Below are 15,127 nucleotides of genomic sequence, written 5' to 3'. Positions count from 1 at the left end.
GGTGGCAGGTTGATACAGAGGCACCATACCCCAATCACAAGTTCTTCTGGAGCAAGGGCAGCCCCTCCAGCACTCCTCCCTGCCCCCCCGCGACTGGCTGATGCTGCTCTTGCTGGGCTCTTGTTACTATAAATTGCTGTAAATAATCGGTGATGGCTGCGGGGAAGTCCTCAGGACCTATGGATACTGCAAAAGGTCTCAGACTGTCCAGTCTGCCCTGTAGTGCGACTGTGAACAAATCCATTCTCTGCCCTTCACTTGCCCCATCCGTAAAAGGGGAATAAGGGTAGTGACCTCCTTACCAGACGTGCTGGGACTGATGGCTGGTCAGTGCTGTATAGGCCCTGAGTGTTATTAATATGGACAGTAGCAAGTGAGCAGCTCCCTTTTCACTCCCTATTAGCTGTAGCCCCTCCTCTTTGCCACTGCTTAGCCCCAGCCTCTGTCCCACCACGTATACCAGCTCCCGACCTGCTCTCCCATTCTGACCCCGTCTTCTCATCCATTCACTGTTGCCTGATCCTCCCCTCTCTGCCATTTGCTGCTGCCCAGTCCCCACCTCCCTTCCCCTCCAACCTCATTATAACCTTATCCTTCTGCCCCGTGAGAGCGATTTATGACCCATGGCCTCTAGCAAAGGAATGGTGCCTTAAAGGGCAAAACCCTCATCAGCCTGGGAAGCACACCTGCAACTGAGTCTTCCTCACGCCCAGCGAGCTCTGGTTATTTGCACGCGGTTCTGCTGGATTTCCTTGCACGTTGGACACCACAGCTCGACAGGTTGGGCAGATTTCGAGCAGCTGTAACAGAAGCTTCCTCCAGGAGGGACGCTGTGCAGGATGGTGTTGGTGCGATGGGTCACTGCTCTGCTGGTCCTGCTCTCTTTCAGCAGGAGGCGCTGGGGGTGGGCGGTGCAAGACCTCCTAATGCTGGAGAGTTTGCCGAAGCAGGATCCTGCTGTGAAATGGTGCAGGTGGACTCTGGTGAGGTCCAAGGGCTATTGCTGTCTGGGATAAGAACTGAAACCAGCTGTAGGAAGGCACAGGGTGTCCAGTCTTCCCACAGAGCGGAAAAGAAAATGGGCGAGGTGTTCCTGAGGGCATGTGAATGAAGTTTCCACTTGGTACGTACGCTGCAGCCATGACACATCTGCACGTGAGCCCTCTGCCTGCAAATACTTTCCGTCTCCAGTAACCAGGATGTGTCCTCAGTTTGTAACTAAAAACACAGGCCTTTCCTCTTGATCACAGCACCTTAGCACAGTGGTTTTTCAAGGCGTAGTGCGTAGCAGTCTCTGTTGGGAGGGACGGAGGCCAGAGAAGCAGAGTGGGATCTTCTGTGTGCAGGAGCCTCGTTCCTTTTCCCGGGAGGGACAGCTGATGTAGTGTGCTGGGAGAGGGATGCTGAGGTCTGATCTATCCTTGGGCAGTGCTCTGGCTTGTCTGCAGCTGTTGGGGTGTGCAGGTGCTCAAATGACATATGCAATGTGAATGTCACCACCCCAAACTCTGGCTTCTGCTTTGCATGTCCTTGGGCATCACATAAGGCTAAACAGCTTCCACCGCAGCTTTCAGAGGCCAGGGAACCGATGAGGAGGGAGTACAGGGATGAGGCAGTCCCGAGTGCAGTGCTTCTTGCTGAGGTTTGTCTTCGTGCCTCCATCTGAGGCCGTGCTTGCTTGCTGAGGTTTGCACTGACAGTGAGGCAGGAGGAAGTTCATCTTTCTACCCCTGGCCCAGCACCAAGACATGGCTAGCTGGTTCCTCTGGGTGGAGTGACTCAGTGCTTGGTGTTGGCAAGCCTGAGCGACGACTGCTCTGGAGTCGTGACTCCGTGCCCCCTGGACTGTGTGGATCCAGCCCTGACCTCGTGCATATTTCCTTGTCTTTGTGTTTGGAGTGGAGTCAGGGTGTGTGAGAGAACTTGACTGTCTACTCCTTGCTTTTGTGTGCGCCCTGTGTATTGCTGTGAATCTCCACGTTTCCCAGGGCATGTCCCTGACTCTGGTGCGTTTGTGTCTGTCCCTGCCCCGGATACCGTTCGTCCTCATGCTTCTGACCCAATGCACATGTTTCCTTGATACCGTGTGTGTTTCCCCGGCGGATCCTGAGCTTGTGAGCATCCCTCTGGCTGTGTGTTTTGACTCTGTGTGTGCCCCACGTATGTCCCTGGCTTGGTGTGTAGTTTGATGTATTTCTATGACTTGCAGCTTGTGATTTCCATGCCTCTGTGTATAGAGAGGCGTTTCCATGGCTCTGGCTCTGTGTGTGGCCCCCTCCCTCCTGTGCTGATACCCGTGGACGCCCGAGACATCCTGGAGGAGTGGATGAGCAGTGTGACTCAAATAGTGCAGGCCTTGTTCTCTGCTCCAGGGTGTGGCACTCTCCCACTCCTTTGTTCTCAGTCAGTGTATTTTTCTCTTGGCATGAGCTGGATTTTGCTCTCCCAGCCCAGCGCAATATCGTAACATCCGCTCTGGAAGCCAGGGAGCAAAGAGGAGTGGAGCCACACTAGAAAAGCCTTGAACTGACTCTTCTGGCTGGGGACTGTGCTTGTCTTGCCTCTTGTTACTGCTCTGTTCCCACTATACCTCAACCTAGCAGTGAGATCAGGCTGTTGCATGTGTATCCTCCTACCCCGCTTCCCTGCATCGCCCTGTTTGGTAGAGTTTGCCCCACATGCTCCATGTCCCACACCCTCATGTCACATCAGCGTCCACTGCTGGCTGGCACAAGATTATCTCCTCCGTAGATAACAGCCCTTGTGCTCGGGATATCTATCAGTCCTTCCGTGCCAGCAGCAGGCTCTGATGGAGCCTGTGCTTCCTGTCAGTGACTAACAGGAGCGGAAGATTGGTGGTTTTGGCAGAAAGAGACCTTTGCAAAATACAGTTTTAGCAAATCAGTAGGGTTCGTGCTGATTGGAGCAGCCTCTCCTATCACCTGGCCTCATGGGCGGGCGTGGCCGATGTGCGAGCTTGTGGTTAGCACGCATGTTTAAATGCACCTTTGTGCATGCCTCTACAGGTCAGTGCTGAGATACTGCAGTGCTGGGGGCTCTCTGTCCAATAGACAATAGAGGCAAAGTCAGATCCAGTTGCTTTAAAGGAGACACAGTCTGCTGGCATCAATAATGGACTTCAGGATGTAGTTCACATATCCAAAGAATTAGTTTGCTCTCTCTGATGCTAGCAGGCAGTCTTTTCACAAGATGGACCGAGGTGATTCCCTTTGTAAGTGCACTGACTTCAGTACTATGCCAGAGATGGATTTAGTGCAAGAAGATGTTTCAGACTGTGATGTGAGGCAGCCAAAGAAGGCAAACTCCCTCCACACCTAATGCACCCGAGTGGACCTCGGGGGTCCTGGCTGAGGACGGAGAATGGGCTGGGAGTTTTGCTTTGCCTGACTTGCTTGTGCCACAGGCTCAACCTCATGAAATGGCTGCCCTCTCCTTGCCCTGTGCGCTTGCATGTACGGAAGGGGCACAGTCATGCCACTCATTTGCTTTAATTTCATATCATTTGTGGAAGGGGAATGTAAAAGCAGTGCTGAGCCGATGGCAGAGATAATCACGGGAGCTGCAGGCCCTCCCTGAGCGCTAGTCTGATTGCTCTGGAGGAGGGCAGGGCTGGTTAACCTGTCTGTAATGACGCCACTGACTAGACAGGAGACGTTTGGGAATCGCCGGGAGCGGAACAAGCGCTTTCCCTGGGGGCTTGGATCCGTGTGAAGTTAGTGCAGCTCCTGTTCATTGGGGAACACAGTGGCTACATTTCAGGAGGGCAGGAACGACGTCTTTTGTGCGCCCATTCTCCGTAGTGCTCTACCAGTGCACCTTTGGCTGAAGGGAACAGCCTGTACCAGGCTCTGCAGCTCCCGTGTGCATTCACCCCAGACCTCCTTGTTGCTGCCCTGGCCTTGCAGTCACGGCCATGGCTCGAGGAGCAGGAAGTCCAGATTCCATGTCCTACTCTGTGTCCTGGCTGCGGGGCCCCGGACGAGTCTCTTCCCATCCATGTGTCCCGTTCAGCACTTCTGACGCTGCTGAGAAGCTGATAAAAAGCTTTCGAGGATGGGGATACCAAAGAAGAATGGTGAGACAGGAGGAGGAGGCGGAGGAGGAGGAAATGCAGAGAAAACAGACTCTGAATCCATGTGGCCTTGGGAGAGGGGGCGAGAGATGAAAGGAAAGAAGCCAATGCTGCCATCCACCCACTCCTTCCCAAGTTCCTGACGGACCACAGAATTGCTCTCTTCAGACAATAAAGTGACTGTGCAGACTTGGGTGCCCAGACCTGGGGCTCGCGGAGAGGTTATGATTGCTGGCAGCTCCTGGCTTCTCTCAGCGCCAGGGCCTGTTCTGCTGGCCTGAAGGGAAAGGAGACCATGAAAGGGGCTTTTTTACGATGGCTGATGCCAAGTTAAAGAGCAGCCCCCTCACAGAGTAGGAGAGAGTGGGCAAGAGGGAGAGCCCAGAGGAGGATGAAAGAGTCTCTGAGGGCGAGAGTCACAGAGCCAGAGCCGGCAGGGGACCTCTTGCCTCCTTGGAGGAGTAAGGAGCTGTCCCCCTTGTGCTTTAGCCAGTGGCTCCCCCTCCCATGGTGAAGGGCTGGGCAGTGACCTAGATCTCTCACAGCCTGAAGGATGGAAGGAGATGCTAAGGCACAGAGTTGTGAAACGACTTGCTCAAGGCCACCGAGTTAGTCAGTGGCAGAGCTGGGAATGACTCCACATCTCCAGAGTCCCACTCCAGTGCCCTCCCCAATTGGGACCATGCTGCTGTCATGGAGATGACTTCTTGGTCACTTCTTGGTCCATTGGGGTTTCTTGATCACCCTCTAATGCAAGCATCACTGCTAATAACAGTGGTCTCTATGCTTCAGGTCCCCTTTGCTCCTAGCTTTCTTTTTAGGGGTGGGGATGCTGTGCAGAGTGAGCCCCCAATTCTTTTTCCTGATGCCAAACATCCCTTCTCCAAAGGAGGTGGAACTGGTGGTCCTTCCTCCCACTCTGTCCTGCATTCACATGACTCTGTGCCTCTCAGAGGCAGGTTCAGGCGCTGATGCAGAAAAAGCAAGCTGTCTTTGAGGATGCTCTCAGTCTTCTACAGAAGGAAGAGAGTTCGGTGGCTGGTATGAGCTTGATTTAAGCCCCTGGCAAGTGACAGAGAAAGTTACCTCTCTTCTTCATTCCTACAGCTTCACCCTGGTGAGCTTGCAAGCTGGAATGTCAGCAAGTCAGATAAGGCCATGCACAGGCAGTAGCCTTTATTCAAAACCTGAATGACGTCCCTTCCCTTTTATTTCTCTTTGTACAGTCCAGATCATTTTTAGATTCTTTTTACAATTAATTGCAACACTGCTTCCTTGTCCTGACCCCCCAGGCCTACCCGACAGCAGCAGCCTTCCAATAACCAGCAGGTTTTGAAGAGCCTGACAGTCACAAGCACCCCTGCAACAACAAAACAGTATGCGTGTGCATGTGTATGTGCACCTCAGCATGCATGAGCAACCCTACAATAACAACACTAACAACACACTGAAGGAAGAGCCCAGCTCTTGCTAACAACCACGTGTCTTTACCAATCCAGGATACCTGGGACAAACAGGTTCAATGCAACTAGCAAAGAAAGAGGCTTTAGGGCCATGCTTCTAGACGCATCGATTCTGAAATTAAGAGATCTTTCTTGGCAGTGCCTTCCTGATCAGGCTGCTCACCACTGGTTTCAGACACATTTCACAAAGCTTTCCCTCCTTTGCTCCCTAGCCACCGCCTCTCCTTCCTCCTGCAGCTCATAGGAGTTTTACAGAGCTTATTTCAAGGGCTCTCGAGAAGGTTGTTCGCATACACTCTGTTCCAGTGGCTTAGCAGGTCCTGGCTGAAACAAAGTGTTTCCTGTTAAATACACGTGAGCCTTGATTCAGGAAAGCACTTCAGGCCATGCTGGACGTTAAGCATGTGATTATGTTCCACCGAATTCTGTGGAATCTAATCATGTGCTTAATATTAAGCATGCGCTTGTGTCTTGCTGTAAATCAGCAATGGAGTCTCAAATCGGGGCTGGGGTATGTAGATAGCCATCAAGGCTAACCCACTGCAAGCTGGGAACAGGAGCTGTCTCCCACCTGTCTGCGTCCCTCCTTCGGGAGTCTCACTGTAAGCCCCCCACAATCTTACCGCAGCCAGCTTGTCAATATACCGTATGTGCCATCATGGCCCAGTGCACCTAGGTACTCTTATGATGGGTGTGCCAGAGACAGGCAGCTCTGCTAAAACATCACAGGCTTTTTGGTGTTTCCTGCCCCTTCATACTTAATTCCAAGCTGTTTGCGTTCAAGCAGAAGCATTCTCTTTTCTAGTCTTCCTGTTCTCTTGGCCTGAATGATTCATCAAGGGATGATGTTATTCAGCAGCTGTGACAATAGACTTTAAAGTGGGACATCTCCAGGCCTGGCCTGTGTATATCACTGCTTGGAGCAAGCTGGTGAGAAAGAAAAATGCTGCTATTTAATTTATGTACAAACAAGTGGCTGCTATCATGAGAGAAGGGGAAGGAAATCATACCACTTAGTGCTGAGATAGTCCTTGTCATCCAGAGGGTGCAAAATACCTCACCTAGAGGGCTCACCTGCTTTTTCCCTGCGTTGCAAAAGGATAATGCACACAGCCATCTAATGGGATTTCTTTGGTAAGGTGCCTTTTTAAGTTGCAACTTGCCTATAATTCCACACACTGGGTGAACCACTCCCCATGCATTCCTAGTGAACTACTGTAGATTTGCTTCTCAAGCACAGAAAAAAAAACCCTAGCTGTTTTGCCAACAGCCTGCCTGTTTGTTGCTCTCCATTAGGATGCTCGGCGAAAGACCACCAGGGACTTCTGTCCTGACTGGGCTAGATAAAACCTTCCTTAAGCAAAAATCAGAAGTTGTTTTTTCCTTACTCTGGCCCTGTGTTGAGCAAAGGAATAGCATGGTGGGGAGGGGGAAAAGAGGAAAACCCTCTCCTGAGATCCCTGTTGTATGTGTGTGTGTGTGGGGAGAACAGTGTGGTGAGAGTCAGTGCAGTGTCCCCTCTCCCCTGGCAGAGATCCCCTTTCTTTTCCAGTCCTGCTTGTCTCCTTGGCATCGGGAGTGGGGTACCAAATGCTGCTTGAGTCTCCCAACAGCTGACATCTGCCTCAAAGCCCCCACTTCTGGCCTGAAGCTAGTATAGCTTCCCTTTAAAAATCCTCCCTAGCCCTTGCAAAAAGGAGCTTGAAACTTTGACCCTGAGCATAGCCTCACCGTGCAGGCCTCAGAGGACAAAGAAAAAGACATGATGAGAACAAAAACTAAAAGTTTGTGATTTTGAAGTCCACCTCACAGTTCCTGTGGAGCTGACTCGTGGGTGCTGGAGGCTGGGAGCGGGCAGCGTGGCGGTAGGAAGCCCCCCTCTGCGGAGAGCTGCTATGGCTACTACTGTTATCGCTACGACCACCTAAGAGCGGAGGAGATGCAGATTCTGGTCCTGCCTGCTTTTGCACCTCATGGGGAGTCCTTGCTCCATTTGACAGCTGTGTGTTAGAGCTAAGCAGATGCACTTGCACTTACTTAGACTGAAGACACTTTGGGGCAGGGACCCCCTCTTTGTTTCACCTTGATACAGCACCCAGCACGATGAGGTTCGAGTCCATGCTGGAGGCCCTAGATGCTACGGCAATGTCCAACTTCAGTCATCCTCATAATCTCTGACTGCAGGAACATGGGATTTTTGGCCAGGGCCCATCAGAGTTTTACTTGGCATTTTCCCGTTGTTTACAGAGTTTAGAGCAGTCCATGGATAGTACTCGGTTAACCCTCGCAGTGCTGTGGGTTACTGTTGTCTCCATGAAACTAAATGGAGAAGTCTGAAGACAGCCCAGGGATCTGCCCCTCACTCTAATCAGACAAATTGCCCTCCAATGATTTGTAGACAGCTTGGACTTAGACAATATAGCTGCTGTTGTGCTACACTGCAGGTGTAAGGGGCTTGTAGCTGGGCTTTTCTGTCTCCTGAGGCTAGTGAGTTGGCAGAGACACAGACTGGGCTGCTCCTTCACTCTTGGGTTATTTTGGGCAAATGGCTTGTTCTCAAAGGCACCTTAGTATCAAAAACAGCTCTCAGGCACTGGAAGTCACCATGTCATTATTGTTCCAGTCAATACACGCAGCCAGGAGGGATCCTGGAGCCAGGGCTTGTCTGGGCAGGACACAGATCAAACTGCTTCTTCAGTGTGCAGCTGGGTGTAGAGAGCAACACAGGTAAAAATTAACAGGAGTTGTGCAGTGGATTCTTTCCAGCTGTCTGAGACTGCCTTGATCACTGGCTCATAAGTCACAGCCCAAAGGTGTTTGCTGTGGCCCAGGAGATGAAAAACAGAGGAGATGTTAAGGGGCAGATTACTTAGGTGTGACTAGCTGGGTCAGGGTGCGAGAACAACTGTGTGCTTTCTGCTCTGAACAAGGACCTTGCACTGCAGGCGGCTGCAGGTTAACAAAGAAGGTGTTAATGAGTAATGAGGCTGAGCCTGGCAGAGAGGAGAGACATCTGAACTAGGAAAGATCTTCTTTCTGCTGCCTTCATGAAGAAAATCCACAGAGAAGAGTTTAGCATCTGCACAGATTTAATTTTAGGGTGGGGCTGCTGCAAGCAGATTGTTTAAAGGGAACTTTTAGATGGATGTGGGAAAGGGGCAATGAAACTAGATCCTGGGCCCTGCTATAACTCCTTTGTGCCGCTTGAATTGGGCCTCTAGATTTCCCCTATTTGGAAACATGGAACGAGAGAGGTGGCAGTGGCCATAGTACGGCTGATATCTGGTAATCGCTAGATGATCTAACAGCGTTTCGGCACCCTTATAAACTGGCCTGTTAGAGCTGCCTTGAAGCTGTTCTTACTTGAGGAAACCAGGCCATGCATCAGAGGAGAGGCGCAAAGGTGACATTCAGCAACTTTTGCACCTAGTTCTGACCAAGTACAGCTCAGCTAGATGCAAAAATCAAGGACATGCACTCCAACACCAAATCCCAGTTTGCTTCCTATTGCATTCATCTGGGAATGTTTTAGAGAAAAAAAAGCCCTTGGGCAGAGAGGCCAAGGGCAAGATTAAGTGAGACCCAAAGAACTAAAAGTACATTGATGGGGCAGCAGTGGAGAAACCTACACTCTCTCTACTCCTGTAGGGTTTGTTCCATGCTTGGGCATCTGAAGCAGAGAGATGCTCTGATCTCTAAAGGATGGGAGCTAGGCATCTTTGGGGATCTGGCCCAAGGGATTTTGAAAAGGGTGGAACAGAGCATCTTAGGCCAAGATGGCACTTTTGAAGGGATCAAGGCACTTTTGAAAATCCAAATGGGCATCTGTGGGTGCGTCTACACATGCACATTTACTGCGTAGTAGCCAAAATTACTGCGTGGTAAGTGTGGCAGCTTACGCCAATTTAAATGTAAATTTGATACCTACATCATGCGGGTATCAAATTTACGCCCAATTAGTTACTGTGCGGTAACGCACATGTAGACACCTTACTGTGCAGTAACACTGTGTGTACAGACTGACTTGGGACTAACTTTAGTCCCAAGTCAGTTCACACATGCAGTGTTAATGTGCTTTAACGCATGCACATGTAGACACCGGCCTCTTCCCGCTTACTGCGCAGTAATTTTCCGCACAGTAAATTTAAGCTGGACTTAAATGCAGGTGTAGATTTGCCCTGTCTGTATCTTATGATACGTGTATACCTTCGCAAACCTGTCTCCTTCAGTTTCCAGAGCTGTTGGGACTGCTCTTTTTGCCAGCCCCAAACTCACTTGACTGTGTACATCAAGCTCTTGTTTAAATCCTGCCCCACTCTTCCCGTGTCTGTTGTTGCTCTTTTGTTTTTGTCCATTCACTGCCCCAGCTTTACCTAGACACGAAGACCTTATCTAAGGGAGGAAATAATAGGAGCTTCCAAACTCCTGCAACAAACATTTCTTTCCTGTACTCCTGACGTAACATCTCAGATCAGCTGTGGGGATGGGGTGGAGAGCAATGCTTTCTGTTTAAAAATTGACCTTAAGGCTCAAAGTACAAGCAGAAATGAAACCTCTTTGGGTCTGGGCATGTAATAGAAATTCTCACTCAGCAAATATTTCCCCTCCATCTTGACCTGTGGGGCTACAGGCTTAGTGATTGGCAGCAAGGTCCGAGCTGAATTTTGGGCATTTGCTCTATATGAGAGGGGCAGGGGGCTGGACTCGATGACTCGATGATCTCCCGAGGTCCCTTCCAGCCCTAATGTCTATGAAATCTATGAAATATGATCCGGCCGTTAGGGAGCTAGCTGGAGTCCCAGGTCCAGTGTTTATTCTGCCCGTCTCTCGGTCATCTCGTGCAAATTGCTCACTTCCTCCAGGGTTGTCCCCTTTGTTGAGGGGCTGCAGGAAGGAATGCTGCAGTGGCACATCCCTGCTCCATGTCATGGGTGAAGCACTGACCGCTGACGTAGCTCAATCCTGATCCACTGGCAGCCTTGGAAATCAGGTCCATGTTAGCAGCAAAGATTGGTGCCCAGCTGATGAGCTTGCAGTGGTCTGACTCACTGAAGTGTCAGGCGGCTGTGTTCTGCACAAACTGGAGCCTATGCATTGTTTCCACTTTCAGGCTCAGGTAGAGGGAGTTACAGTAATGAAGGCAGGGTAGTAAATGACTGGATCACTGTGGGCAAATCCTCCTCTGAGATGCAGGGACTATAGCTCCTAGCAAGTTGTAGATAGAAGGTGAAGTTCCTGGATGCTGTCAATACCTGGATATCCAGGGCCAGCAATGAGTCCAGCAGGACTGATGTCTTTATACCACTGTAACGCTGCCTATGATAGGAAGGAGCCCAGTGTCCCAGCTGGTGCTTTGAAATATTTTCCCCTCCTGGCCAACGTCATTTTGGCCTTGCTTGCACTGAGTTGGAGCCAGCCACCTTTTATCCAGACACCGATCTCCTCTCTGCACTGACATCCCCGCATTGGTCTTGGCTGCATGTGCAGAAAATGAGTTATGCAGCTGGGTATTGTGCGTATTGTTGGCAGGAGGACCCATAGTCTCTCTCTGGTAAATACGGACAATGACTGAGAGCAGCTAAATCTCCATGGGACTTGGCAGGGGGGGGAAACGGCACTCGCTGACCACCCCTCTGCAAGGGGGAGCGAGTATTGTGGGATCTGCCCTGCCCATGTCAAGTAAGCAGGTCAGCAGTCCCTTGACCAGAGCCACGACTGAGCGGCTGAGAATGGCATTAACAACAGGCTGGATTGTGGAAGGGGAGCCAAGCTGGCTCTTACGGAAAGCCTGAATAAAACAGATGCACCTTTGCAGCATGTAGGTCTTACCCAGCAATGCACTAATCACAGGACTGGGCAAAATTCTTCTATTATGGGACACAGATCAGGGCTATGAAACAAAACCAGCAAAGGCAGTCGGTACTGCATGGGCACATTGGTCTCTCTCGGTTGCCAGAGAAAGGGTGTTTTCGTCTTTGTTTGCTTCCTCAGCCCACACAATGTGATAGACTTCCTTGCAAGCTGATTTAGTCTCATCACCCTCTTGATAATTATTTGGACAATGCCCCCGAAGTGCATGCAAAGATATTTTTAAAACTGTTTCAGCTGACGCTTGAGGAAGGGAAAGATGTGAAAAGTACAATCGCTTTTTGGAGGGCTAATGAGTCAGAAGTTTGAGCTGGCTGCAGAGTCAATAAAATGCTCTAATTGGGGATTAACTTTTCCCCCTGCACAGTTCAGTCACTTTAAATTTGGTCCCATGACCTCTTCATGGCAAACAACCTGTTTGCTCTACCTTTAGTCCCCAGATGTGCATGCGGGAGGGGTGGCTAGGTTTGTTGCCAGGGGCACGGTGCAAGTTTTGTGGGTACGGTTTCTCCAGCTGCTTCTCAAAATGAATCCGACATATAGAAATTGTTCCCTGTGGGATTGGGCTGTGGTTGGAAACCTTGGGATGGTCAGGAAATCCATCATTGTGGAGTCATGGTGCGCTCCTGTGGGAGCAGACGTGTTTATGTTGGGTTGCTGCTCATCTCCCAGGAGTTAGGCTGGAACAAGGCAAATCATCCCTTTGCAGGGGTTTGGAGCTAGACCGCAGACCTCGGGTGGCGAAGGAGGACTGACGAAAGGGGACAGCTGTAAGATTTTATCCCCAACCATAGTGACAGCTGAGGATACAACACTGCAGCCCTTAGGCATGTGCAAAGGACCACAAAGTAGACAGGCGAGCCAGGGAAAATGTCACAAGCAGGAGAAATCAGAAATTATGGCTTCATTACTCCAATTCTACTTTAGACCTGCAGCGAGGATGTGAAAAAGATAAGGGAACTAAGGCAAGGGGAAAAAAATGAGGGAGCCGCAGCCATTCTCTGGGGGATACTCAGGATGCAGAGTATCCACATTTCCATTCCAGGATCATTATAATTTATTTAAGACACTGAGCTTTTGTGCAAGCCACACAAACACAAACAGCCTCTGCCTCAGAAAGCTTACGGTTGAGCGAGACGGCCTTGCTCTGGGAAGCCCAGAGGAGAGAAAGCCGAGCCTTTGGAGGGTTTTAGTACTTCTAGCCATTTCTAGAAGTCGGCAAAGTCATTTATGTCTTGGACAGGCTCTTTGGGATCCTCTAAGGGGGAAAAAAAAAAGACTGCATTTGAGAGAACAGGTTTGCAGTCTGTCTGCTCGGAAGACACACCTGCCCAGTAACGTAAATGTGTTTATAGCAAAAAAGACAATTAGCTTTTTAGCTTGCAACGTTTGTAGCCTCCCTGTCTGTTTTAAGCCAGTAACGTCCCAAGCTGCAGCCTGGCAGACCCGTTGCCAGCCGCTGCAATGGATCCTATCAAAGATCTGCGGAGTAATAGCACCGACAGGATGCATAACAGCTCCTTCTGAGTCTTCAGAGCATCGTTAGGAGATGAATGAAATGCTGTGAGCAGAGGATGACTCAAGCCTCTCCCTGGCTCTTGTACACAACACTCATACTCCAGCTTATTTTGGTAACTCGCCCTGACATTCCTCATCCCCCTAAATGTTTTCTCTCTCCATTGGGTAGCAGTTGGCTTCAGTCAATACGTGGACGCACGCGAGCTGTGCGTACGTATATCTGGGATTATACATTATCCACAGGAAGGATTTCTGGGGCTCTGATCACAGCATATGAAGAGTTAGCTCCAGCCTGTTATGACATTGGTGGAAATACACGGGCGAGGTGAACTGCTCCGTGCTGCTGGGTGTGGGCTCTTTGCACCCGAGGAACAAAAGTCTTGTTACGGGCTGATCCGCCTCTGGGACCTGCTTGTTTTTAATAGCAGAGGCCAGTAAAACTGCATCAGCCCGTTACAGGACCTCGTTGTCCTCCAGTTCAGATCGCTTACAAGCACACAGCCGGCACGAGGCGTTTCCTAGGGACAGATGGCCCGCCGAGAGCAAACGGCCCCCAGTTGCTCCGCACTGCTCGCTGCCTCGGCGGCCGCGCTGACTCCGCTCGGCTGCTGGGCGGGCCCCGGGCGCGGCAGACCGCCGTCTGGCCCCGACCTGCCTGCGATGCCGGGGAGAGGGCAGTCACGAAAGAGCAGGCGAGCCCCCCGCACCACCTCCACCTGCAGGCGGAGAAGCACCACCCCGCCGGGGAACATCTGGCCCTCCGGGATCCCCGCTGACGCGCTGTCGCCGCCTCCCCGCCCGGGCCGCTGACGGGCGCCCCTGCCCGCAAGGGTCCCGCTCCCAGGCCGGCGGGCTCTGCCTCGCGCGCGGGGTCCCGGGAGCCGGAGCTGCTGCCGGCCGGGGGGGGGGGGGGGGGGGAGGTCCTCCCGCTCCGGCCCCTGCCCCTTCCCCTGCCCCTTCCCCGCCCCTACCTGGCCGCGGGAGGCCGGGCCGGGCCGGGCTCCCCACCCCGCGCTCCAGGCTCCGCCCGCCAGAAACTTTCCCGGCCGCTCCCTCCGCGCCGCGCCGCGCCGGGCCGGGGCCGCGGCCGCCCCCGCCATGGCTGCACCTGCGCGGGCCGGGGGCACCTGGGCGCCGGGCGCCGAGAGCCCCCCCAAGAAGAAGAAGCCCAAGCCGGGCTCGTCCGGGCTGCGCCGCGCCTTCAGCTGGCTGCGGGGCCGGAGGAGGAAGAAGCGCAGCTCGCCGCCCGCGGGGGACCTGCCCCCCCAGGGCAAAGGTGAGCGGGGGCCTGGCTGCCGGGGACGGAGCCCGGCTCCCAGCCCGCCGGGACGTGGGCGCGTCCCCGGGAGGGACCCGGGGCTCCGGCTCGCCCCGTCTCGGGCGCCCTGCCCCTGGAGGGGAGAGGGAGCTGGAGCCGGAGCTGGGTGCCCGAGCCCGGCTTGGGGCCTGCTGGGCGAGGGGGCACGGCTGCGACACCTGCCCCGAGGCTCGCCCTCGGCCCCTGGCACGGAGACTCCTCCTGCCGGCGCCGCGCTCCTGGCCTCGGCGCCGTGCCCTCTGGGCCCCGAAGCCCCCTGCCCTGGGGGGGCCAAGCGTCCCTTGGCCGCCGTAGGGAGGAGGGCGCGGATCAGGTGCACGGCGCAGCACTTCTGCCCTCGCGCTCGCCTTGGGCATCCATTTCCGGATGCGTGTGATGTGGGAAGTCATTTTTTTGTCAACGCTCGGGCAGGCGTTTGCGTGGAGGAGCACAGTGCGTTAAGACGGAGCCAGCCGAGGAAACGCAGGTTGCCGTTCCCTAGGGGTGTTTGGGAGAGGGCTGTCGTGCCCCATCACGTTCTCCTGAGACTCGCCAGCATGACACGTACCCCAGCCTTTCCCTCAGCGCTAGACGGGAGAGTCCCCCGGCTTGCTCCTGCAGCCCTGCGGCTGAGGGCGAGCGAAACTCGGGGGCGTCCGAACCCCAAGTCTCCGGCCTCGGGCCTGCGTGCAGGACGCCTGCCAAAGGATTTGGAAGTAAGCCTCAGGCTGGGGTGGAGGATACTTGCCAGTAGCAGGGCCACCTAGGGTGATTCAGATTGAGTTGGACCTGATCTGGCTAATTTGACCCGGGACACGCACAATTTTGCTTAAAAAAAAAAAAGACAACCCCGTAAAACTAGGGACCGGGATATAACAGGGATGGGCG

The 15,127-nt window shown here is 52.9% G+C and overlaps 1 protein-coding gene across 2 annotated transcripts in view; it reads left to right on the top strand.

The window, feature by feature from the left end:
* Nucleotides 1-736: 736 nt before the first annotated feature.
* Nucleotides 737-15,127, top strand: part of NHSL3 (NHS like 3) — a 48,775-nt gene continuing 34,384 nt past the window's right edge. Inside the window, exon 1 of one of the 2 annotated variants that reach the window (XM_090056642.1) lies at nt 737-1,123. In XM_090056642.1, coding sequence (XP_089912768.1) covers nt 1,108-1,123 — 16 coding nt within the window. In that variant the 5' untranslated portion in view covers nt 737-1,107. Of the gene's footprint in view, nt 1,124-13,922; nt 14,219-15,127 lie in introns of those variants that run through there. The other variant, XM_090056640.1, reaches the window with a different exon arrangement.

The sequence above is a fragment of the Crocodylus siamensis genome, chromosome 7 (genome assembly GCF_052110815.1).
Source record: "Crocodylus siamensis isolate JL-2025a chromosome 7, ASM5211081v1, whole genome shotgun sequence".
NCBI classification, from domain to species: Eukaryota; Metazoa; Chordata; order Crocodylia; family Crocodylidae; genus Crocodylus; species Crocodylus siamensis.
Note: the sequence above shows the minus strand (reverse complement) of the source record. Positions and strands in the feature narration are given on the sequence as shown.